Source organism: Crotalus tigris, unplaced genomic scaffold, assembly GCF_016545835.1.
Source record: "Crotalus tigris isolate CLP2741 ecotype Arizona unplaced genomic scaffold, ASM1654583v1 scf7180000017568.12009008, whole genome shotgun sequence".
Classification (NCBI taxonomy): domain Eukaryota; kingdom Metazoa; phylum Chordata; class Lepidosauria; order Squamata; family Viperidae; genus Crotalus; species Crotalus tigris.
Window position 1 is genome coordinate 5,719,041 of NW_024096478.1, and position 27,443 is coordinate 5,746,483.

General features: G+C 40.2%; 1 protein-coding gene across 4 annotated transcripts in view; it reads right to left on the reverse strand.

Annotated features, from left to right (window-relative positions):
• Nucleotides 1-27,443, reverse strand: part of SH3PXD2B (SH3 and PX domains 2B) — a 145,096-nt gene that overhangs the window by 31,098 nt on the left and 86,555 nt on the right. For all 4 annotated transcript variants that reach the window (XM_039352236.1, XM_039352228.1, XM_039352249.1 and 1 more), the window contains 2 exons: nt 22,643-22,719; nt 12,877-12,968 (listed from right to left, as the gene is read on the reverse strand). In XM_039352236.1, the coding sequence (XP_039208170.1) occupies nt 12,877-12,968; nt 22,643-22,719 (169 nt within the window). The remainder of the gene's footprint in view (nt 1-12,876; nt 12,969-22,642; nt 22,720-27,443) is intronic.

Here is a 27,443-nt window from a genome sequence, read left to right on the forward strand (position 1 = left end):
GTTAAGATGTTAACAGCTGTCTGTCAATAAACAAGGAACAAGACTGTGTAGCCTAGAGACCGGAAAAAAATGATTCTTACATCGAATATAAAACAAGACAAGCAAGAAAATTATGCAAATTACTGGGCCATTGCACTAATTTCTTACCCAAGCAAAGTTCTGCTATAGAATAGATGATACAAAGAAGAGTACAATCATCACTAAACTGAGAAGTGCCAAATAATACAAGGGTTTCAGAAAGGGGTGTGGGGAACAAGCCAATATAGGATGGATGATGGTGAGATTAAGAAAATAAAAAAGAGATTTACCTGTGCTTTACTGGTTATCATGTGACCTTTAACCAGAGTTTTCAGCTTATTTGAGGGGACAGTGGGAGGGAGAGACACATGCTAGGGATGATGGGTTAGGAAGGAATGTGTTTTTCTGAGTGTAGCCAATTTGCTTTCAATTGAGCCCTATAGTGGAAATACACGATTTGGCTGTTGGACCTTAAGGACATTCTTTGCTTTTATATTGGACCAAATGCTTCATCTGAAAACTCTGAGAGAGTCTAGAGGTGAGGAAATCTCACAAGTGAAAAAGAAAGGGAGACACGGCAAACAGCAAACTCAAAGGTCCTGTACTTAAAAAAATCATAAACCCAGTTTTGTTTCATCCCAGGTTATGATGGTCCAGACCCCAAATATAGGGAAAAGGAGGATCATAAGAGCATTATTATTTTTGCTCCTTTGAGTCAGTTTTTGACTCTGGACGACTGCTTGGACAAGTCCCTGAAGTTTTTTGGCAAGGTTTTTGGAAGAAGTTTAACATTTCCTGCTCCCTAGGGCTGAGCAAGAAGGACTGGCCCAAGATTACCCAGCTGATTTTATGTTTAAGGCAGGACTAGAACTCATGGTCTCCCGCATCTAGTCTGATGCCTTAACCACTACACCAAAAAGGTTCTCCAGAAGAGCAGCAGTCCCCAACCTTTCTGGCTCTACAGACTGGCAGCAGTGGCGGCGGCAGCAATAGGCGGTGGCAGGGAAAGGGGATGGTTTTGTGTGCGCAACCTAATCCCATGCATGCGCAAATGGAGCTTTGTTGCTCTTGCCCGTCGCTTGTGCAGCCTGGTTCCCAATGGGTCGTGGACCAGGGGTTGGGGACAACTGCATAAAAGCATTTGTTTTTGATTTAATATATGTTGCCTTCTGATCTAGTTTATTAAAAGTATTAAATGTAATAGGTCTTTCTCCACTACATTTCCTTTTTGACTGAGGTAGGGTAAGGGAGGCAGGTTTTTTGTTTGTTTGTTTTTGTTTCTGACTTTCAACGAGCTATAAGGCAACAGATAAAACATTAGAAACTTCACATAGCCTGCAGTTTCCTCTCTCCATCCACTGCCCTCAGCAACTGAAGAAAGCCATGTGCTATATGAGCCCCAAAAGACAACGGAGAAAGGCTAAAATCAGAAGACTCCAAATGCACTACGTACAGGGATTTGGGAGTTTTAAGACCCGTCTCAAGGTTGTTTTTGTGCTTCGCTTCATTTTTGTCTGAAAGGGGATGTAGTATATTAGTGAATGCTTTCTTCTGTCTGGTTTACATAAGAAAATAACAAAAGTAGAAAGGTTTTTACCAAAAGTGGGAAAACCTTGAAACAAAACCAACATCTCAGTAGGCTACACAAAAATAGAAAAAAATAAATAAAAAGCCTTTGGCCGTAACAAAGTGAAGCTCAAAACAAAAACAGTTCTTCTGTTGCTTCGTTATTCTGGCCAAGCTTGGCTAGTGTAACAGGAAACTATCAAACTCATACTGAAAATCCTAGTATCAGCTTTGGGCTTCTAGGAACCTCAGAATGTTTAGAGAACATTTCTCAAGGGGAGAAAAGTGATTCATTGTGGCAAAGAGGGGCTCAGCGTCAATCCTGACTTTGGAACATGCAACCTACAAGAACCACGTCAGGCAAAGCTTCTCTTATTAAGCCGACTTGGTTTTTTGATACAGTCTTAAGAATCAAAAAAATATAAAATGCAGGAGTAGAACAGACTTTATTCTCTTTTTGAGAGAATATTTCCTCCACGTTCATCCGATTTTCTGGATGTGCTCTGAGCCACCAAGCAACTAAAGGAATTCATCTGTTGCTACATTTATCAGTCCTGCCTATATCTAAGCTCGTCTCTCCCACTTATCCTCACTGATATGAAAAAACTAATCTTCAAATCTGGATCCATTTGTAGCCCTCATGTACAACTCAGGTCTAGCCACAGATTTGGAGAATCCTGAGGCTTTCAGAAGTCAGCTACAGATAAGCAAGGAGGAAACATACTCGGCAGGTCCAGGATATTGCTGGAGGTAAGGGGGACTGGACTGCAAGGCGATCAAACCGGTCAGTCCTAGAGGAGATCAACCCTGACTGCTCTTTAAAAGGCCAGATCCTGAAGTTGAAACTCAAGTACTCTGGCCACCTAATGAGAAGGAAGGACTCACTGGAGAAGAGCCTAATGTTGGCAAAGATTGAGGGCAATAGAAGAGGGGAATGACAGAGAATGAGGTGGCTGGATGGAGTCACTGCAGCAGTAGGCGTGAGCTTAAATGGATTCCAGAAGATGGTAGAGGACAGGAAGGCCTGGAGGAATGTTGTCCATGGAGTCGCGATGGGTCAGACACAACTTCACAACTAACAACAACAAAGGGGGACTAGATGAGAAAGAGCAGGAGATCAGATCCCTTTCAACTTTGTAACATGAGCATATGGTCTGCCCCTAGAACCTAAAGGAAATTGCACTTGCCCATTTCTTCTTGCACAACATTTTTATTGTACATAGAGAGGCACAGAGAATAAAGCACTGGTACTCCAACAAATTGGTTTTCACAGCCACAGAGTGACTGCTGAAAAAAACAGGTAAGGCTGCCTTATGCATTTGAGCAAATCCTAAAGCCACAAGGTCTTCCTGGGGAGATTTCCCATTTATGGGATTTCCCAAGAAATAAGGAATATAAGGTTTACTGGAAGTCAAAGGAGCAGGGCAGAGAAAGTGAAGTTAAATGCGGATGGTTTCTTTGGTTGTTGATGTAAGACATTCACAAATATATGGCTTGAGAAGGCTCTTTCTTTCAGAACCATGCTCTAAATAAGTAATCCAAATTTAAATAAATGAATTCTGCAACCCCTCCTTCACAAGCACTCTTTGCACTACTTCTGGATCTATTCTGCCCCTGGTTTCCTTGCGTAGCTGGTTTTGAGGACTAAGTCAAGCATTCTTGTTTATCTAAAACAGAACAGAGTTGGCTTTCACACTACGTCCTTTTGCTTTACTTAGCACTTTTACTACTGGCTCTTCTTCACCAATATCTCAGCTCTTATTGGTCAGCTAGAGAGAGCTAATTGGTTATTTTCAGCATACAGTACTGAACCTGACAAAAGGTTTCAAGTGATGTATTGAAGCCTGGTGAGAACTATCTATTCCCTCTGATGAGGTGGCATCCAAATACAGGCAGCATGGAATAAATGACATTGTCTGCCTGGAGCACTAGGCCTTGGATCCTTACTGAACAGCAAAAGAGAAGTTAATATAAAGGCACAGCTTCCAAGATTTAAAAGGCCTCCTCCTGCAGGGAAAACAGGTAGAAAATCCACTCAGTCATGGCTCAAAGATATAAGAAGAAATCTGAGAAGCAGAAGGGCAAGCAAAAAGATTTAAAAGATTCCTTTGCTTCAGGACCTGCATCAGATTTCACTGGGTTTTTGCAGTGGGGGAGGGATGTAGAAAGAGTGGTGAGTGTCCAAATTTGGAGGGTCCTGGATGAAATGGATTGTCCAATCGATGAAGATGTTGCTAAGGCTGACTTACAGATTAGGTCCTCATGTGTTGAAATTAAATAAAACTGTTCCCCAGTGAACTGTGCCTTGAACACCTAACATGTAACAAAATAGAAATTAATATAAAGGCACAGTTAACAAGAGTTTGAGTGCTGGATGGCAATGCTCTTCACTTTTGTCAAGATCCTCATTTAGAGGATGCCTATCTCTTTCCATCAGATACGAATGAAATGTTTCTGGGTCAGTCAAAAATAGAATACAGCTGCACGTACCTTTTTAATCCCATTTAGAAAAGATTGAATTAGATGAGGAAGAACCAACCCAAATATTGTTTTGTTTCTCAACTCTCTGTTGACTTGTAAACCGTTTAGATAAAATGATCTTTTTTATATAGTCTGCAAAATGATTGCTTTCTTTGTACTTCTGTGACTGACTTCCCTGGGAAATGCTCACATAGGTTTTCAGCTTACTTCATAGCATTAAGAGCTTCCAGGCAATGCATCTTAGTTGTGCTTTTGCCTTGACATATGCATGGAATTTCATGGGCAGTGGAAAGGATCCTCCATCCTCCATTCAAAACTTTCCTGTACTTGCTCAGCACTGTTCCCACTTTCTTTCCTGTAATCAAAGTGTATTTTAAAAAATAAACAGCACAGAATGCCTTCTGGTTAACAGCAGGACATGTTCCATTTGAAAGCACCAGCAAACTACATCTCACTGCCGTCTGACATTTTAGAACAGTTTGTGATTGATATGGACAAAAATCACAATTGGCCTCTTTCCTCATGGGCTAAGAAATTTTAAGATGCTCCAAAGAAGTTAATTTCCCAGTCTTGGCACCCACTGAATGAGATCCCCAACTTCCAAGTAGGCATCTCTCACACAAAATTGCTTGGTTTCACTTTGAGTTGGATTCTGGTTAGCCGGGCCCTATGGAAGTGACCAAGGCACTTCTTGGCTTGATTATCTAAAAGAAGTTTGAACTGATCAATTCTGAGGTAGTATACAAGGTCCTTGTTGCTTTTGTTTTGCCACCTGTATTCTGGACCATGCTGCTCCTGGCTGGTTAAGGCTTCCCAAGAAATTGCATGTGGTTGGGCCAAGCAGTGATTAATGCCCTTTGTAGGTAATGATGAAAGAGGTGATGGTACATGCCCTTCTCAACAGGGCATCCTTTAGTCCAGTCTTTGATCTCCCCTTTTTAAGGAAGTTTGTAGAGAGTGTGGTAGATGCCCAACTCAGAGGATCCTTTATGAAATGGATTACCTAGATCCTTTTCAATCAGAGTTCATGCTGATTTATAACATTGAGATGGCATTGGTCACAATTTATGGATGACTTTTGAAGGGTTTGGTGTGTCCATCTTGGTCATACTGATTTCTTGTTAGCTCTTAATATTATCAATTATGGCAGGGGTGTCAAACTGCCGGCCCATGGGCCGGTTTCATCATACCGGATCCGTGCCCACCCCATTGCCAGCAACAGCGAAAAAGCTCTGATACATTGCGCGACGTCACGTGATGTCGCGAGTTTGACATGTCTGAATTATGGTATCCTTTTGAACCAGCTCTGTTAGTTTGGAGTGTTTTGCAGTGTTTCTCCTCCTTCCTTGGTGGCCAGTTTCAGTTGATATTGGATTGAGGGAATATAATCCTCATCTTATCTTACATTAGGTACTTCAGTTTTCTCACTTCTATTTAATATCTAAATGAAGTTGCAGCATGGAGTGTGCTATCATCAGTAAGATGATATTTAGCTATACACCTCTAGTTCAAGTAGACAGATATTATTATTTAACCCAACATTTGTACGCTGTAAGGGCCTGAATAAGGAGGAACTGGCTGTGACTCAATCTTATTAAACCAAAGGGAGTTTTTCTTCTATTGAGTCCATTGAGTTGTCTCATTTGATTCTTAATGGGGTAGCATTCCTCCAAACAGCTGATGTGTGATTTAAGGATACTCTTGACCTGCAATTCCTGTTTGAAAACCAAGTAGCAGTCATGACTAGAAGAACCTTTGTATAAATTCATCTCATGGACTAAATGTGTCCATTCCTAGACTGAGAAGACTTGCTCACAGTCATTCATGCCTTAGTTACTACCAGACTCCAATATGCTCTACATGGAACTGCCTTGAAGACAACTTAGAAATTACAACTTCTCCAGAATGCAGTGGCCCCTGTAATTCTGGGTGCCTCACATTTTGCCCAAGCTAGCCAGCTGTTGCACCAAGTTGCATTGGCTTTTAGTCTTTTTCCAGGTACAATTCAAAATGCTAGTTATCACCTTAAAACCCTTGAATAATATGTGGACAGGTTATTTGAGAGATGCCCCTGAGAGCATCTGTTCATCGCAGCAGGTTAGATAGGATGATCATGCTTCAGGTCTCTTCTCTTCCCATTTGCTGGGACCTTTGAGGAAAATACTGCAAATGGTTAATTAAGTAATAAATAGGAAAGAAAGTCTTTGAGTATTTTTATGAGCTTAAACACTGAGGTTAACGTTCTGAACTTCCATACCAAAGAGTCCTGCTGCTGGGTAAATAAAGTGCAAACATTATGTTCCTTCCAGTCAGTAATCCTGCAGATCTGTAGATTAAGGAGCCACAAAAAAATGTTTGTAAGGCATTTACCATCACAGTTCTGTTTCCCACTCAAAAAGGATGAAGTTGCAGATTAAAAATCCCCCTCTCCATCTTCCTCCCCCTGTTCTAGAGTACAAATCAAAGTGCACCACATTTATAGCATTCCTTTTAAGAAGAATGGCTCTGCCCTTTCTAATGTTGCTAGGCATAGATTATTATGATAAATGGATGCCTGCAAGACATGTTCCTGGAATGAACAAGGAGCCAGCAAGGAAACTAATCTGTTCTGTCTGTTACTTCTCTCTGGTTGAGCAGAGCAGATTGTTTTAATCACCACTTAGCACTTGCGCAATGAAAGCTCCAGGCTTTCAGCTGAGGACTCTTAGCAGTTGAATGAATCCTTTGACTCAGCAACCTCTTTGTGTCATGTTTGGTGCAAACTCTATTTCTTAACATGAGAGGAAAAGCCTCTTTTAAACAAAGGAAAGGGAAACTACAAAAAATCATAGAGGAAGAAGGGATTATTAAATCCAATTCTTCTGCTCAGTGCAAGGATCCAAATTAAGGCATCCCAAAAATGTGTCTGTCTAGCCTCTGGTTGAACTCAGCTATGAAGGGGAGCCTACCATCTCTCAGGGCAATTGGTTCCACTATCCAGCAAAGAACACCCCCCTCCCCCAAGATTCAATTAGAGTCTACCTTCCTATAATTTAAATGCATTATTCCATGCTTGGCACTCCGGAACAAACAGACAGATCAGGTCTTTCTGCAATGCCTTGATACTTTTAGAAACACATCTTATAGTTCTACTGCTTTCTTAAAGAGTGGGTGTTCACATTGGTGCCTAGGAAGCTACAATACACAGGCAATCTTCAAGATACGATGACAATTGGGATCAGGATGCAGTCAAAAAGCATGATGTCACATGACCTCATTGTTTAGTAAAATAACAACAATCTTGGCAGTTCCAGTTGCTGTCATAACTCTAAAATGCATGGGTCATTAAATGGGAAGCAGAAATCCCAAGTAAGAGCCCAGGGCTGCCACAAAGGGGGAAGTGCTCTGGGGGAGAGGAGGCTGGGTGGGGCCTCTACAGACTATGTATGAGCTTGTGAATGGCTTGGGGGGCCTAATGCAAGCTGTGCGCAAGGAATGGAGAGTGTGACAAGGGTGGGAGAACTTACCACTCGTGACTTTTCCTGCAGGCTTCCCCATTGACTTTGTTTGTGGGAAATTGGCAGGGAAAGTTGCAAATAGTGATCATGTGACGTTAAATGTGAGCTGATTGCCAGCACCTGAGCTGTAATCACATGACCTCAGGGATGCTATAATAGCAGGAATTTTGAGGCCTGGTTATAAGTACCACTTATTCAGCACTGTGACAGTTTTGAATGGTTGTTAAAGAAGTAGTCAATAAGCGAGGACTACTTGTAATTCCTTACATGCCACTTGCATAAACCGAACAAAGTGTTGAATTAGGACTGGGAAAGAAATCACACTGTATAGCCCAGTGGTTCTCAACCTGTGGGTCGGGACCCCATTTGGGGTCGAATGACCATTTCACGGGGGTCGCCAAACCATGCTGTCCGCCATTTTTTTCCCTTTTCCCTAGCTGTCCTACTCCCTCTTATTGGTGGCCACACCCATTTGGGGGTCACCACAACATGGGGAACTGTATTATGGGGTCACGGCATTAGAAAGGTTGAGAATCACTGGTATAGCCCATCAAATCATCCAGGTCATTCAAGAAAGAAGCAGGAGCCCAGGGGAAAAAGTTTCCAATGAAATTTCTTGATCAATTCAACATGGTAGTTATGTATGGGAAACTAATTACAAAAGAAACTATTACAAATACAGTACTCTAATATAATACAATATTTTGAGATTGTGTTCCCATTTAAGGGCACTACAATAGCAGTGCAAAAGACTGGACGTGATTAATTATGTACCGTCAAGTTGTTATCAACTCTTACTGATCACACAGATAGATTTTCTCCATGATGATCTGCCCTTAACCTGTTTTTCAATGGTGTACATAGTGTGACTATAGTTGGGTCTATCTACCGTGTTTCCCCGAAAGTAAGGCCTACCCCGAAAATAAGCCCTAGCTTGATTTTTGGGGGTGGGCCTAATATAAGCCCTACCCCGAAAATAAGCCGTAGTTTTGGGGTGAAGCACACATCTAAAAATCAAGCGGGGTGGGGGGGAGCTGTCCCACACACCCTGCACCCACTTAGCCAGGCCTCTCCTTTCCAGCTCACTTCTTTTGCAGCCAGGTCTGCATTTCTCAATCACAGGCCTTTCTGAAAGGCCTCTGCAGCCAAGAACCAAGCTATGGATTCAATCCATATCTCGGTTCTGCAAGTCCTATGCAGCCGAGGACCGAGCTATGAATTCAATCCATAGCTCAGTTCTCGTCTGCAGAGACCTGCCGGAAAGGTCTGACTGCAAAATGCAGGCTGGAATGCAGCTGCAGAATGAAGTTGCTCCTTCGGCGCAGAAGAAGTGGACCGGCTGGGCGGGGCTGTCGGTGTCGGAGGTAAGACATCCTCCGAAAATAAGACCTGGTACCTCTTTTGGAGGCAATTTTTTTTAAAAAAAATAAATAAATAAGACCGGGTCTTATTTTTGGGAAAACATGGTCATCTTCTTCTTTCCTTCTATCTTTCCCAGCATTACAGTTTCTCCCAAAAACTGTCTTTATATAATGGGTCTGAAGTAGGATAATTTGAGCCTGGTCATTTGTGTTTCAAATGAAAAGTCTAGGTTGACTTGTTCAGTGATTCATTTGTTTGTTTTCTTGGCTGTCCTGGTATTCCCAAGAATCTTCTCCAACACAAAAGTTCAAAAGTATCCATACTCTTCCCAGTTTGCTTCCTCAAAGTCCAATTTTCACTTCTACAGAGAATCCCAAAGAGTAGCAAGGCTTGCAAGATTCTGATCTTTGTAGATATAGATACAATAGTTGAATATCTTTTCCAGGACTTCATGGCTGCTTTACCAAGTGTTAATCTATGGCAGGCATGTCAAATTCACGATGTCACATGATGTCGCGCAACATATTGGACCGGTTTTGCTATTGCCGGCAATGGGGTGAGGGCGGCTTCCATGTGATGTGTCCGGCCCGTGGGCCGGCAATTTGACCTCCCTGGTCTATAGTGTATTTCTTGATTGCTTGTTCCTTTATTGTTCGTGGTTAATTCAAAAGGCAGAAAGTATCTATTACTTCAATACCTCCACTGCCAGTTCTCAGGCTGCTTCTACCTACAATCATTATTTTGGTCTTTTTTATATTCAATTATAGCCCCATTTTTTTCACTGTGCTTCTTGACTTTTATTATTACAGCTTGCAGGTCATTTGCATTTTTGGGTTTTAGGGTAGTGTCATTCACATAGTACATGTTATTGATGTTTCTAATATCTCCCAAACCAATATTGTAGCACATGCAGTGCATCAGAGAACAGAGCAGTAGATTAATTCATCAAAGGTTAAAGATTTTGTCTACAAAAGATGTGGATTCACAAATGCTAGAAATTAAGAAATTAAAGTCATGAAGCAAGCATGCATTTACCTGCAAAGGTAGATAAATTCTACAATTGTATAGAAAAAATGTGGTTCAGCTCAGTTCTATAGGGAGGAAGAGACAACCCACTCAAGGTTCTCTCTTACATCTCAGAGAACATGAAACCTGAGCATCTATGAAACAATCCCTTTCCCTTACTCCACTTCTCCTTTGATGAGACAGAAAATTATGGTTCTAACCTAAAAGCAACCATATAAGTGTCTCTGTACTAATCAACATGCCATGTACTGAAGTCTGTTTTTTCTCTTTGTGTCTTTCAGTATATTAGCTGATGAACTGACAGCAGCAAAAGAAGCTAAGGGGGAAAAAAACAACTGACAAAAGAAAGTAGCATAGACAACATAGTTAATAGGCTCTGGGTTTTTGCATCAATTGAATCAAATGGCTGAGAAAAGAAAGCTGGGTAAGCAAACAATATGAAAAAGGATGAAAGAAGACAGAAATATGAAGTTTTCAAAGCCAGATGCAGAAAGAAAATCTATCCAATTGAAAACAATTCCTTGTAAACGACATGGGTGTTGGAAGGCTCTGTGCTCAGATGCAGAGAATAACAAGTCTTCTAATCTCTCCAATAAAGTATTTCTCAATTCAATTTGCACAATATCTTTGCATAACTGTGCATTCCACACAGATGATGATGAATGGGTTATATTTATGCTCAAAATGGTTAACAAAAGGGCTTCCAGCCACAGGCAGCTCATAGTCACAAGGCAAATGTTTCATCAGGCAAGGATAGGCAGAGATGGATTGCAAATATCCTTGCTTTGCAAGGAAAACACAAACATGTGTTTGTCAATATAAATTACTCAAGAAATTAACAACAGGAAAATGCTTTTTGCTCTTGGTTTTTCTAAACATAAAACAATTGAATACATTTAGACATTGTAATATATTTTCCTATGACTGAAATTATATAACTCATTGATAAATGCATGTTTCATTAATGTAAAAAGTAAGCAATTCCATGAAGAGTCATTGCTATTGGAACAGTATAAAGCACCATGAATGGCAGGTTCAAATGAGACACTAAAGTGACAAAACAGAGTAAGTGAGGAAACCAGAAATTGGCATTTTACTTCTAAGGGTGAGATGGTTGAGACATAGGATACAAAAGCTGCTGGGAGAAACAAAAGAAGAAATGTCTCTGAAGTAATGGTTCAGATCTTGTGTAGCACTGTTTTATGAAAAAAACCCAAACTTAATACAAAAATGCAGACTTAAGATATGCTCCACTGCCACTCTACTAACTGAATTTTGACAGCTGTGAAGTGATAGAGAACATACTAGCAAGTCAAATTGACAGCTTCAAACACAAAGAGAATATTTGTAGCTCAGGGTTGAATGGTGAGGTTTCTGGTGCTCTCTGAGCTTGGCTGTTTTCTTGCAGAGGTTTCATTACAAAGGTAATATTATCAGTAGCTGGTAATGAGACTTCTGCAAGAAAACAAGTTCAGAAAGCACCAAGAACCTCACAATCTTCCCTTTCCATTGTCTGCCTATCACACTCTATTCTCCTTCCATCACTTTGTATTACAGTTGGAGAAAGGTCAGATTATCATCTACAAAGTTTATCTATTAAATTTGGTTGTGATGGGGTATTTATATTTTTTGACAGATCAGATAAACTACAACTTGAGTCTTAAAATAATTCTAATTTCCCCCTTTATTCTTATTACAAGAATACGATTATCAGATCTACAGCTCTCCCATCCTTCCTGTGTTTGCCTTCAAAAGAGGATGGAATGTAGGTAATCACTCAGTGGCTCAACAATTCCAAGATTATTTCTCTCTCTGCCAGAAACAGCACTCCTTCTGCTAATAGATCAGTCGACATATTCTAAAACACAGTTGCTACTTAATTCCCCAAAGAGCTAATCAAAGGTTTCAGTTAAAACTTAGCAAGCCCCTTCCATAGTAGTAAAACCTGACTTATAAATACATGAGACCAGACTCCAAAGCAATTAGATAGACGCAGTCAAGTTGGGTTCAGCTCCAGGTGACAGCATGAATAAAATATTCATCATCTTCACTTAACTTCAGTAAGCTTTCTTAATATTTGGAACTCCACTATTACTTCTAGAATCCCCTGAAGAAAAGTGAAATATTTCTCAACTTCTTGATATTATATACAAGAAGTTATCGCCCTCTGTTATCTTTATGAAGATGATAGATAACTTTCTGTGTGCAATGAACAGATGACAGAAATATAATTGTTTTGGTTAAAAAATAGGCTTCATGTTTGTCCAAGCTAATTTATCTTATACTGTTGTACAGTGGTACTCATTGATAATTAGTTCCAGGAGGCGTGATGTGTACTAAAAATGATGAGCATCACACAAAGTTTCCCCATAAGGTAGGGGTCCCCAACCCCTGATCCGTGGACCAGTACCGGTCCATGACATGCCAGCAACTGGGCCGCACAAACAAGCAAAGCCCCATCCGCGGGATGCAGGCAACACATAAAACGATGCCCCCTCCGGTCCATAGAAAAACCTCTCTCCATGGAACTGGTCCCTGGTGCCCAAAACGTTGGGGACCTCTGCCATAAGGAATAATGTAGTGAGTCACAATGCAGCCGACACCAATTTTTAGCTTATGTATCAAGCACCAAACAAACAATGAGGACAAAATGTTCATGTCAAAATGTATTGAGTACCAAATTCAATGTGTTTCAAAGCAGTTGAATACCAAAGTACCACTGTATTTATTTTTGTTAATAAAAAGTTATTGGAAAATGTCTATATTCTACATACAAGGGATAGGTCTGACATTCATTTTTACATTTCATTTTTCACTGATGAAAATGTTTGTGTTGTCACTCCCTCCCCCCTCCCCCCCTCTCTCTCTCTCTCACACACACACACACACATACACACAACACTATAACGTATTTACAACAACTTACTCTTTAGGAGGATTTAGGTCCTCTGGCCTTATCTCAAAAAACTGAAGAACCTCATCACACTGAGAAATGTATGGCGGCAGCTGGATCAGAGCCTAAAAAACAAACATACCTGTGATTTATAAAACAGTGATATTTAATCAAAATAGTAAGCTGTTGGAAATGCATCAAAAATTGACTGTCAGCTTTATTAGACATGAATGGACATTTTAATGAAAAAAAGATAGCATGGACCCCATTTCATATATATGGGTTACTAACCAAATAGAATAAAGACTAGAACATTGCTAGGAACAACTGAAGAGTAAGTAAAAAATGTTTATGTATGTAGTAGAAACAATGGTTTGAAAAAAAAGTTGATTATGAATTGTCTTGATCCTAACACTTAAGCACCCTTGCCATATACAGTATTTTGAATTCCTGGGCAAATTACTTACTTTTTAATTCACCAGTTTGCCCATCTATTAAGATTTATTAATACTATTGCCTATCATGTTGTGAATGGATGCCCATGATATTTTAATGTAATGTGTACATTCAATTGTGATTTCACTAATAAACCACAGCATAATTATAAAGCCACCGTTTGCAGTGTGAATAACCATTTGCTGAAAGCAGAGAGAGATTTGTACAGCTTCTCGGGCTTTGAAAATGCCATAAATATTCCCTGATAATGTTACAGAACAGAAACAGAGAATCTAATTGGTAAAAAGGAACACAAAGTTTAATTTTAGTTTTAATTGAGTATGCTATCTTAATTTTTTCCATATATCCAGATTTTCTTTAACTTTCATGGATCTACTTCAAATGGCTTAATTACTAGCTGGAATACTCCAGAACTCCAATGTAGAAAGTACAAATTCTGCTAAATTCTTCTTCTCAGACTCCTCATTTATTTTCTTTCATAAAAATTAAATCTAACTTTCAAAATAGCAGGTTATGGTCATAGGTCCGAGTCAAGTAGCTCACATCATCACCTTGAACATGTATTTTTCTTATGAATAAAGGCAAACATTTATTTTTCTCCCCACCAGTACTCTAAAAATTTATATAGAAGGAAAAGGTTAAAAAAAATACTCTATGTGAACCAAACAGGAAAAAATGAAGTAACCCCTCTAGAGCAGACATGTCAAACTCGTGACATCACCTGACATCGCACAACATATCATGACTGTTTTGCCATTGCCGGCAATGGGGTGGGTGCGGCTTCCACGTAACGCGTCCAGCCCATGGGCCGGCAGTTTGACACCCCTAGGGGGTGTCTAGGGAGTTAGAAACTTGGTTATTTGGCTATTGCTCAGGAAACTCAACTCCTCTCCACTGGAAGAGGACAGGAATAAATTTTTACATATCTTATAAAACTTTTTATGTAGTGTTGCTATAAGAGGCAACCTAGGAACCAAGTGTTGCCTAAATGCATTTCTGCTATTCCTAAGGAAGGCTTTCTACATCATGACTGGCCTCAGAGGCAGATCTTCTCAATAAATGTAGCCAGCCAGCAAATAAGCAATAACTGATATTCTCTAATTTAATCTGAATTAGTTTAGATTAGTTTATAAACTAACTTATTTTCCCCAACAAATTATTTTCTTTCAACATTCTCCATCTACATAGCAGACTTAGGAATATAGCAAAATCTGGAAATCCTTTCTTCTGTCAGCCCTTTTGGGTAGATCCAATCAGAAAACAGACTCCAAAGGACTAGAGTTAACTAGAATTGTAATTAACTGAGATGGGTTATAGTAACAGGATCTTGCAAACCTGATTGTGCTTTACTTCCCTTTCCTTATATATCCCGGTAATCAAGGAGGACCCTGCCTGAGTCTCCTCTGAATACTATCTTCCTTCCCAGGACTTAAGGAATGTTTCAGCCCTCTTAGCTTAAGTAACAGTTCTTCTCTAGTCCTTCTTGATTCTCTACAGTTTCTGCTTAACTATAAATGCAGGCATTTGTCTAACACAAGATATCTATTTTATCTTTCCACACCTGTTATTCTGCCAAAGATCCAAGACTTTTTAAGCTATATATATATATATATTCATAAAGACACTATTGGAGGAAGTCAACTGCTAACTACTAAGAGATCTGTATTACCAGTAGCTTTCCATAATTTCATGCACTTCAGATATGTTTGGGAACCAGTTTGGAGAATTCCTACTCAGTTAAGTAGGAGTTAAGTAAGAAACAGTTCTAGAGGGTACTAAATTGGGAAAACTAAATCTATTCCTTTAAATTCACTTAGGTTTCCCAACATGCATAATACATTCAGGCATATACTGATTTTTCTTTTATTATAGCAATACCAGATAAGGATATCTTTAAGAAACAAAAGGGGAAGAATAACCTACTTTAAATGGTTAATTTTAAAAACTTACATAACTGCATGAATGTTAAATTGATTAAAATTCATGTAGACATTTTTAATAAACCAACAAATCTCTTTCATAAAATAGGTCCAAGACAGCATAAAATGTAATTCATTTAGTCGTCATTGGCCTATTAGATATTTTAAACGTGGAATTTGATTATTTCTTTATTTCTGTTTTTCTTTTTCATTAAAGAGAAGTAACATATGATCAAGGAGAGATATAACCTTAAAGTAAGGAGAAATTTCTTGACAATGAGAGCAATTAACCAGTGGAATGGTTTCCCTCCAGAAGTTGTGGGTGCTCCATCACTGGAAGTTTTTAGGAAGAGATTGAATAGCCATTTGTCTGGCATGGTATAGGGCAGGGGTAGGTAACCTTGGCTCTTTTATGAGTCGTGGACTTCAACTCCCAGAATTCCTGAGCCAGCATGGCTGGCTCAGGAATTCTGGGAGTTGAAGTCCACGAGTCATAAAAGAGCCAAGGTTGCCTATCCCTGGTATAGGATCTCCTGCCTGAGCAGAGGGTTGGACTAGGAGACTTCCAATTTTCTTCCAACTCTGTTATTCTATATTCTGTTTAGTGTTTGGAATCAGCAAATACCAATAAGATGGTAAACCTGATTTTCATGTAGGTTTTCCCACCCAATGGTCAAAAGCATTTCATAACATTCATTCTGAGAATGCCTAACTCTTTTCTATTAAAAGTTAGGATGCCTAACTTTTCTATTCTATTTCTATTAAATCTCCTGTTACTATGCAATGGCTATTTCTTCTTGGATTTTGGGCTATGATACTATATTATTGAAAGAATTTATCATTTATTTTCATAAAAATATTACAAGATCATCCTTGGAAATGATACTTTCCCTCTTTATTTCTCCCAAGAAAGCAAAATAAGAGAAGTGATAGTTGCTTATGCAGCTTGTCAAAAGGACGTGGTTAATCTTAATTCTTGCAGCATTCAGCAACATTTGCTAAATATCCACAACCACAGCAATTTCCATGTGTTATTTTGTTTTTACTTACAGTATATGGAAAGATTTCCCCCCTGTCTCTCATGGGAGAAAGTACTAAACCAAGGATACTACTACTGCTGAAGTGAAACTCATACTGGGAGAAACTAGAATTGCTTACCTACAGGTTCCATAGCATTTTTACAACCCCTTCTCCCTAGTCACCAAATCCATACAGTATGTGCCATTTAGTTGGAAGGCAGTGCAGTTTATGAGACTCACCAACTTAAACAAAATGCTAGAATGGCCTATACTACAATTATAATTATGCCAAATTTATTTGGTATATTTAATCTTAAAACCTGGGACTGTTGTTTAGAAGCTGGTTCAGTTTTGTATAGAATTGTCCTCTCTGTGCATTTTCCCCAAAGAAACAAATATTTTAGAAACATATTAAATAATATGCAATTAACTTGGGACCACAAAAGCAAATTATGTAGTAAACCAAACATACAAAGGGTGCAAATGATAAAAAAAAGCCAGAATGATTTCTTCCTGTGGTTTGTAAATGATACTACTATTGATGAAAACTGAAACTGATCTGAATTTTCTACAGTCATATTGTATTGTGAAATCATGTTCAGTGTGCAATCAACTATTTCTTCAAGACTGTTCTCAAAAACAGACCCAGAAAACTACAGACTAATCAGCCTGGCACTAATACCTGAGAAGATACTGGAAAAGATAATTAAAAAAAACAGATCTGTGAACATCTAGAACAGTGGTTCTCAACATTTTTAATGCCGCGACCCCAACCGGTCATAAGTCGAGGACTACCCAACCGGTCGTAAGTTGAGGACTACCCAACCGGTCGTAAGTCGAGGACTACCCAACCGGTCGTAAGTCGAGGACTTTCCCTGCCTGGGAACACCACGCATGCGTGGTGCCGCCCCCTACGCCGGCCAAGGCGTAGCTGGCAAGCGGCAGAGACGGCGCAGGCTAACCACCGGCTGGGCCACCATCTGGCCCAGCCTAAGGGAGGTAAGGCACCTGCCGGGCCCCACGCGTGCCAGCAACCCTCCCTGCGCCCGCGGCCTCCCACCTCCCACTCCTGGACCTCTTTTACTTACATTTTTAGTAGTTGCTCAGCAGGAAGGGTTGGAAACTTCTAGACAACTCACCTTCGCTGCAGACAACTTGCAGCACCGTTTGCAGAATGGGGCTTTTGGCGGGCTCAGCAAGGCAGAGACAGCTTGGACAATTCCTATTGGCTTTTGAAAGCCAATAGAATTAGACTCTATTCAAGAGAGTCTATTCTATTGGCTTTCAAAAGCCAATAGAATAAAAGGGAGTAGCACAGCTAAGGAAAAGGGGGAAAAAATGGCAGACTGCGTTGTTTGGCGACCCCCGTGAAATGGTTGTTCAACCCCAAATGGGGTCCCGACCCACAGGTTGAGAACCGCTGATCTAGAAACAACTACAGTTATAACTAAAAGCCAGCATGGGTTTGTTCAAAACAGATCATGCCAAACCTATCTTATTTCATTCTTTGACAAAGTGACTAAATTAATAGACCAGCAAAATGCTGTGGACATAGTATACTTAGACTTTAGCAATGCATTCAACAAAAGTAGACCACAACCTACTTCTTGGTAAGCTAGAAAAATGTGGGATAGACAGCATCACCACCAGATGGATTTATAGCTGGCTGATAAACAGTACTCAATGAGTTGTCCTTCATGGTACTACATCTACATGGAGGGAAGTACGCATTGGGGTACCACAAAGTTCCATCTTAGACACAGTATTCTTTCAATATCTTCATAAATGATCAGATGAAGTACTAGAAGGGGAACTCATCAAATTTGCAGATGACACTAAGCTGGCAGGAATAGCTAATACCCCAGAAGACAAGCTCAGAATCTAAAAAGATCTTGACAAACTTGAACAATGGGCCCTTTTCAACAAAATGAAATTTAATGTGGAGAAAAGCAAGGTTTTATACTTAGGCAGGAAAAACCAAAGGTACAAGTAGAAATTAGGCAAAACCTGGCTCAAAAACAGTAATTGTGAGAGGGACCTTTGAGTCCTATTGGACGTTCACTAAAATATGTGCCAGTAGTGTGTAGCAGCAGCCAAAAAAGCTAATACAATCCTTGGTTGCATAAAAAGAAGCATAGAATCAAAATTGCATGAAATATTAGTACTGCTTTATAAAACCTAATAAGGCCACACCTGGAATACTGTATCCTGTTTTGGTCACCACATTACAAAAAAGATGTTGAGATTTTGGAAAAAGTACAAAAAAGAGTAAGGAATTGGGTTTGGCTAGTCTAGAGAAAAGAATGACTAGAAGGGACATGATAGCAGTATTCCAGTATTTGAGAGATTGCCACAAGAAGAAAGGGGTCAACTTATTTTCCAAAGCACCAGAGGGCAGGACAAGAAACAATGGATGGAAACTAATCAAGGAGAGAAGCAACCTGGAATTAAGGAGTAACTTCCTAACAGTGAGGACAATTAACTAGTGGAACAGGTTGCTGCAGAGGTTGTGGGTGCTTCATCAATGAAGGTTTTTAAGAAGAAACTGGACAGTCACTTGTCTGAAATGTATAGGGTCTCCTGCTTGAACGGGGGTTGGACTAGAAGACCTCCAAGGTCCCTTCCAGCTCTATTCTGATTGATTGACTGATTGAAAGTACCGTTGCCAAGTCACATATCTCCCATCCAATAGCTGTTTTTTTTTATTTTGCAAATCAAGAATTTTGCATTTGTCTTCATTAAATTTTATTTTTTTTAAAGTTCAGGCCATTTCTCTAACCGCATCAGCATTTTTAATTTTTTTAATTTTTGTTTCCTAGAGGTATTAGCAAACCCATTCAATTTTGTGTCACCTGCAAAACTGTAATACAAAACTGTTTTGTATTCTCATCCAGATCATTAATAAAAAATATTAAACAGTTGAAAACGTAGGACTGCACCTTGAGGAGATAGGTACCTTTCTCCAATGTGACAAGAAGCAGTCAACTACGATTTTCAAGCCAGCAATATATTCACTTGAAAGTTATTCCCACCTAGAACATACAAAATCAGATTGTGAATTAACATCCCATTAGACATTGTACTTCATCAAGGCATTGCTGAAGTCAACATACATTAGGTGAATAGCATTCACACAATCTATCAAAGGCACCCAATCAATACATGAGATAAGGTTAGTCTGGAAAGATTAGTTCTGACCACAGGTAAATACTGTATTGTTTTGAGGACATTTACACTCTGATCTCTTTATGACCTGCTCTACAATCCTTCCAGGTATTGATGTCAGACAGATCTATACTGTACTTTGCTGAATCTCCCTTTTGTTCCCTTTTTTAAAAAAAACAACACCACTTGCCTTCGTCCAGTCATCTAGTACTTCATCAGTACTCCAGGATTTCTCAAAGCTAAATTCATAAGAGTTTGGCTATACCACCAGCTACTTTCTTCAGTATCAAAGATAAAATTTATCTGATCCTAAATATTTATTTTTTCAAAAAGTATCCCTGAACAGGTTTTATCACACTCAAGCTTTTCTCTTGCCCCCTTTAACTTACTGTTCATAATCTAGTTTTGGTCATCATGATGTAAAAAAGATGTTGAGACTCTAGAAAGAGTACAGAGAAGTGCAACAAAGATGATTAGGGGACTGGAGGCTAAAACATATAAGGAACGGTTGCTGGAATTGGGTATGTCTACTTTAATGAAAGAAGGACTAGGGGTGACATGATGGCAGTATTCCAATATCTCAGGGGCTGCCACAAAAAAGGGCCTGAAGGCAGGACAAGAAGCAACGGATGGAAACTAATCAAGGAGAGAAGCAACCTAGAACTAAGGAGAAACTTCCTGACAGTTAGAACAATTAAACAGTGGAACAACCTGCCTCCAGAAGCAGTGAATGCTCCAACACTGGAAGTTTTTAAGAAGAGACTGGACAGCCATTTGTCTGAAATGGTATAGGGTTTCCTGCCTGAGCAGGGGGTTGGACTAGATGACCTCCAAGGTCCCTTTCAACTTATTATTGTTGTTGTTGTTGTTGTTACTGGTAGAACAGTTTTGGGGGAATTGTATAGTTCTGCTTTTTCTTTATATACAGATCCTTTCCCATTAATTTTGAATACATCTGAAACAGTCCTTTTAGTCTTAAATATTTCACCTAACTCATCTGGATATTTCATTTTGCAGACATTCGTTCTACAGTTCTAGATTAGTTCCCTGTATTCTTCCTTCTTCATCCAACCCTGTTTTCCTTCCTAAATGTGTCCTTTTTCTTTTCAGATTTTTGCTTTGCATGGCCATTGTGGCTTTTTCTGTTGTCCTCCATTTTTTCCTTTGGAATTGTTTGCAGTTGTGCATTTTGTATCTCCTTCTTTAGGAAATACCACCTATCTTGAGCTCTGTTTTTTTCTTTTCTTTTTGCCATGCATGAGTTCCCTTGAGGTAAAATGGGCAGTTATAAATTTTATGAATGAATGAATGAATGAATGAATGAATGAATGATCATTACCCTGATTATATGAAAATCTGCTCCTTTTTTTGAAGTTCAAAATATGGGTCAACTACACTTGTTTTTCACCACTGGAAAACCTGAAGAACCAGGTTAGGGACAGATCATTATGCAAAGAATCTATGTGGTCACTAAAAGTGACACCAGCTCGATGGCACATAAACAATCAACCTTCCTGTCTTGCTTTGTTTCACTTTAGAATTGTATACAGTGGAAATTCCAGGACCAGATTTACTTTGCATTAGTGCCAAATCTTTTTAGACTAAGAAATACATACATCTATTCAGAATCTCAGGCACATTATGTACTTTTTTATCTCTATAATTTGTCTTCCTATGAAACAGAGATTACAATAAGCTAGGCAGACATTCACACACGTCCTTGTGCATTCAAGACAATAATTTTAGGGTAGACTTAATCAAAATTTCAAATGTGTCCAAGAGCCAACTAGATTTGGGACTCCTGTAACTGAGCAGTAACTGTATTATAAAGGCTATTATTTGAAGGATATAATGTGAATTACTTTCAGCAGTGGGAAAATAGAACAATCTAATGGAAGTAACTTCTCTCCAGCTGAGAGTTGCTTTCATGTTTCAGCTAAGATCTATCAAGGAATATGTTTGATGATAAGTGATTGAGTAATAAATGAGGCTAAATTAGAATTTTATTCGCTTGGCATTAATAAAATCATTATGTCATCTACTTACTAACATGGTTCTAATGACAATGTATTCACCATAATTCAGCATTTAATAGTGAATTTCAAATACCGAACAAACCTAATGATAATATATTAATAATAAATCAGCATTTCCATAATGCATTATAAAGGATCTAATGAGAGAAAATGCACAATTATTTAACATTTACATAGATACTTTATAAAGCTGCAGTATTCCTGAAACAAACAAATATAACTCTATACCAGGGGTGTCAAATTGCTGGTCTGCGAGCTGGATGCATCATAGTGAAACCATGCCCACCCCATTATCAGCCATGGCAGAAAAGTTGCAATACGTCGCAGCACATCACGTGATGTTGTGAGTTTGATATCCCTGCTCTATACTAACTGAAATTGCTTGCAATTTTGTTCATCTGGACATTTTGGAGTTCTGGGATGGACACACACACACACACACACACCAAACTTCTCAGCTGCCCATCTCCCTCATAGAGGAACATACAACTAATACAAGTAGTACCATGTTTCCCTGAAAGCCCTATCCCAAAAATAAGCCCTAGTTTTGGGATGAGGCACATACCTAAAAATCAAGCTAGGGTGGGGGTGTGGAGCTGCCCCATGCACCCTGCTCCCTTACCTTGCAGCCAGGCCTCTCTTCACCGGCCCACTTCTTCTTCTGCATCCTCAGGCCTGCATTTCAGTCAGAGGCCTTTCTGGAAGGCCTCTGCAGCTAAGAACCGAACTATGGATTGAATCCATAGCTCGGTTCTTGGCTGCAGTAGCTTTCCAGAAAAGCCTTTGACTGCAGAATGCAGGCCAGAGCTCCATTCTCAGCTGCACAATTAAGCTGTTTCCTTCGGCTGCAAAAGAAATGGGTCGGTTGGGTGGGGCTGTTGGTGCCAGAGGTGAGAGGAAAAGACACTCCCTGAAAATAAGGCCTGGGTGCCTCTTTTAGAGGATTGTATTTTCGGGAAAACATGATTGGATTTTGGGGGGAAGAAAGCAGGTGCCCCCCCTCAATTCCAAGTCTTTATAAAGTAACCTTCTACTACTTGGTAGTACTTTCTGATCAGATATACACAACAACTAAGGGAACAACTGTAACATTCCAGGTCACGTGAAAATGCATAAATATGAACCAACGATGATGATTGTGTATAATAAGGAGCCATATGTTGAAAGTGGTGCCCTAATCAAACTAATAAAAAATATCCATTACCTTACAATACTCATCAATGGGTATAAGGCGCTTAATAGCAACATCACGGATATGGCTTCGTCGGAAGAGAATTTTGCCTATGATAAATAACATAAAAAAAGAACAAAGTTATTAGTTGTTTTATTAGAAATTCACTCTAGTGAATACTTTGAGGTGGCAATAATCCTTAGTCAATTGTATATGAATATACTTTTCAATGTAATCATTTTCCCATTTTGAAACTCAACACATTGGGAAGGTACCAAATTTGGAAAAGGAAAAAGGACACTCAACGATAGAGCTGTTTTATTCATATCTATGATAAATTGAAACTTTTAGAAACTTGAATCTTCTGGGAAATATAGGTGGATTTGAGGTGAAAGTGGAAGATTTTTCTCTCTATTACAAGTTCTTTCCAAGATAGCCCTCTGGGAAAACTATTAGACAGTTCTTTCTGATATACACAATAGCAAAAGGACATAGAATACACCAAACTCTTAGATGTATACCCCCAAATAATATGGAACTAATCAGTGAAAAGCAAAATACTGTTTGTATCAATTTGTCAGTATAATGAAACGGAAATAGCATATGGAATTGTCATAAGTGCACTGCAGATTTACACCATTTTCTGAGAGAACCTTTCAGTTTTCCCCAATATGATGTATTGGACTTCCAGATGGTTTGGACTTCCTTGTCAGTCATCTGTAATTCTAAGAACCACAGGAGGCCATCGGAGCAGAAAAATATTATTTAAACTCAGCCACTAGATACTAATAGAATATAATTAGCAGATACATATGCCCCATTAGGAAAAGTGATACATAATTCATTCATTTATTTACAATATTTTTATATTTCCCACTACAAAGATTCCAGGAGTATACAATAAAAATATTAATTTTAAAATGTCATCCTATAAAATAGCAATATTTTATATATAAAAACCGCATGAAACCATACCTAAAAGTAATTAAGTAAATAATCATTTGCAAATTGTAGTAGCTTAATGCCCAATCTGAAAACAAATCTCTTCTTAACAACTTTTTATTGCATATTTCAAGGAGATTGTTATTTAAAAAGCTAATAATATCAGTATATATAATTGATTAAAAACCATCTATTTTCAGGCTGATAGTAAGCGTTTATTCAAGCGAGATTACTGAAGGAAATGATATTTCCAAATATTTTTTTAAAGACACAATTATACAAATAGCAATTTCACATTGATCTTCCCAGAGCCAAACAGAAAACTCCCATAAACTGATTGCAAGGTTGCAAAAGGCGCTATGGGTTTTTATTTTAAATTACTTTAACTGTCTTCTACTTCAATTTTATTTGCAAAAAAACCAGGAAAACTGAAAATTGATTTCATTCGTTTCCTGAAATATTTGATGCTGCCAAATCATTTTACTGGCTAAGTCTATTTGGAGATGAAACTTTGAAATACAAAAGAATGTACAGCAACGGGAACTATGAGTTGACAATCCAAAGACATTGTTTCTTTTTAAAGCAAATCAAAATATGCTATATAAAATCATTTGAAGAGCTGTTTAGAACAGCACGTTTGAAAGCAAAAGCTGACCCTGTAATATTTAACTTTTGTTTTTGGCTGTAACTTTATAATTTGCTTTTGCTTTTTTTTATTTTGTTTATGCTTTCCCCCTTTAAGTGCATATCAAAATTATATGGTAGCTTGTCACTATGCAGAATCAAAATCTTGATTTAATAGGAGTCTATTTTCAAAGACATGACCTAGCAGAACACAATCACATTTCTGACATTTATCAATCTTTGTGGCATCCTCAACCTCTTTGCTGGTTGTTTTATTTATTGTTCATATTTATTTGGTTGCCCACCTGACTTTAGGCATGCACAATAAAACCAGCTAATAAACCATTAGGGCGAAGGTTTCTGACCTGGTACTCCGCTGAAGATGTTACTTAGCCTGATAATGAAACATTTGGAAACCAGTGCACAAGCTTGGAGAACGAACCTTCATTCTCATCCTACACCCGAGCTACAGATATTCGCCACTATTGCAAATAAAACATTCTTTAAAAAATATCAAAACAATTAGACATAAATAGAAATAAGATCATGAGAGAATGCTTCAGACTCTTACACATACAGGTAGTCCTCAACTTATGATCGATTGCTTAGCAACCATTTGAAGCTACAACTGCCGCTAAATGACTGACCCCTTTTATGATTGTTACAACATAGGGATGTAATGGGCAGACTCCATTATGATTGTATGTTGAGGACTACCTGTAATACAACCAATATGCAGGTTCCTTGTTACCAGGAGATCCCCAGGTCTGCTAAAAAATCCCATACACATCTGGAAGATCACTAGGATCGTGGACAATCACACCCCCAGGGTGATGATATTCCAGAGGTAGATGCCATGGGAGAAAAAGCTCGTCTCCTAGGTCCTATCTGATGCCACGCATTAACAGGCAGGACTTATGACTTGCCTGTTCTGCTAAACCTGATGGGATGGGTAGATGTAACTGGGAGAGGCAGTCCCTCCGATAACCTGGCCATGTAACATATAAGGTTTTAAAGGCCAAAGGAGTACTTTGAAATGCCAGCATTATCTATAAGGCACTAGATTTATTCCCTGTAAAACAAATTTAGACATTCAGATCTAACTGCCATCATGTCAAAAATGATTTTAAGGAATTCCTTCCAGGAGACATTTTTAAGATATTTCTCCTTTTTTCCTATATCAGTGATGGCGAACCTTTTAGAGACCCAGTGCCCAAACTGCAACTCAAAACCCACTTATTTATCACCGGGTGCCGGGTGGTTGTGGTCGCGGTAGTCATACAGACTGGGTGGGGGGGACCAGGGCAGCGGGGGCCAGCCATCTCCGGGGCACGGCATGCGTGCCCACAGAGAGGGCTCTGAGTTCCGCCTCTGGCACACATGCCATAGGCTCGCCACCACTGTCCTATATGGAACAAATTTAATCACCATGGAAAGGAGGGAAGTTAGTGGTGGGATTCAGCCAGTTTGCACCGGTTCAGTAAAACTGGTAGCTAATTTCTTTTGAGTTCGGAGAACCAGTTGACACGTGGCAGAAACGCCACCCCTCCCACCCCCGATCAGACCCATGTGACACCTTCTTTCCAGCTCCAATGCGGTCCTCCGTCACTTTTTCCGCCACTGTGAGCAGTCCCACAAATAAAAGAAGTTTATGGGACTAAACAAAAAAGTTCAATCAATTCCAATTTTGTGAGGTCTTTTTTTTTTTTTTGCAAGACGTTGGAATTGATTGATCAAACTTTTTTTTTTTAGTCCCACAAACTTTTGCTTCTGGGACTGCACATGACAGTGGAAGAAGTGACAGAGGAGCTAGAGAGAAGGTTAGAAAAGAAATGGTTTGGGAAGCGAGGGCATCTGGGCGGTGGTGGGTAGGGCAAGATCTCCAACTCCACGATGGCAGAGAAATGCTTTTCAGCTCTGGCGCTCTAACTGCCGTTTCTATGGCTGTGTGGGCAAAGCTACGAAAAGGGCTTGGAAGGGAAGTGAAAGGGAAGAGGGTGGATGGGCAGGTGAAGAGAGATCTGCCTAAGCTGTCCTGAGAAGAAAATTAAAAGCAGTCCCTGCCTCGCCCGCCGCCAGTTCAGAGAATCCGCCTCTGAGCTGGCTGGCTAGCCAGCTGACAGCTGAGGTGCTGCAGTGAGTCGTGCCCGGGAAAAGGAGAGCATGCGAGACCAGGACAGGGGGGAGGGAAACCAGCCATGTTGGGATGCATCTGGCCATGTGGGACCTTGGTGAGTTAGCAGGCAGCTGGTTGAAGAAAGGGATGGTTGCAGTTCTGCCTGCTTTATTACACCGCAGGCTATTAACAGGCAGCCTGCTCCATTTCATTAAAAATAAAAAGTTTTTTTTAACGAAATGGAGCGGGCTGCCTGTTAATAGCCTGCCCCATAATAAAGCAGGCAGAACACCGACCGTCCCTCTCTTCAGCCACGTGCTCTCTAATTTTGGTTCCATAGGAAGAAGGCAGGTATCAAATGGCGACTTATTATTTTTTCTCCAAACGCCGTGGTACGGTGTTAGAACTGATAGCTTTCAGGGAGACCGTGTGGTCGAGGAAGGTACCACTTGTAATCAAAAACATAAGAGGCACTGTCCTGCATCATGGTGAACCGGCCACGGAGCCCCTTCGGCGCAGGCAGAGACAGCCCCTGGATGGCTGGAAAGGAGCCCTCGCCCAGCCCGGGCCCTGTCTGCTTGGCAGCTCTGACGGGGGCAGTGGTGGCTGCTGCTACTGCTGCTGCTCTGAGCCCCTCAACCCGCCAGCACTGCAGGGAAGCAGGAGGCAGCGGCGATCCGTGAGTTGCCTGGCCTGGCCAGCAGCAGCTCTGGAAGTGAAGCTATGCCGCCCGTCCTTGCACTAGTGGGGGTGGCACCTGGTGGGGTCCCGGCTGCTCTGATTCCCTCCCTGCCAGCTGCTCCCCCTCCACCCCCCTGCTCGGCGCCCCTTCTATGCAATCCTACGTGACCACAGTGTGGATGAGAGGCTCGGCCAGCGGGGGCACGGCTTTTCCCCATGGAGGCATCCCAGCCCTCTTGCTCCCCTAGCCTGACCTCACCTTCGCCCAGCCAGGACCTGCTGACCCCCCCACTCTCCTGCACCCACCCCATTCCAAGACTCCTGCACCCCCTCTATCGTACCCTCCTGCTCCCCCAGCTGGGACTTCCAGCAATTCTGCAACCAGGAGGTCCTGCCCCCCCACCGGGACCTCCTGCCCCCACCCTAGTTGATCCCCCGAGCAGCCCACCCCAACTAAGACGGAGAGAAGGT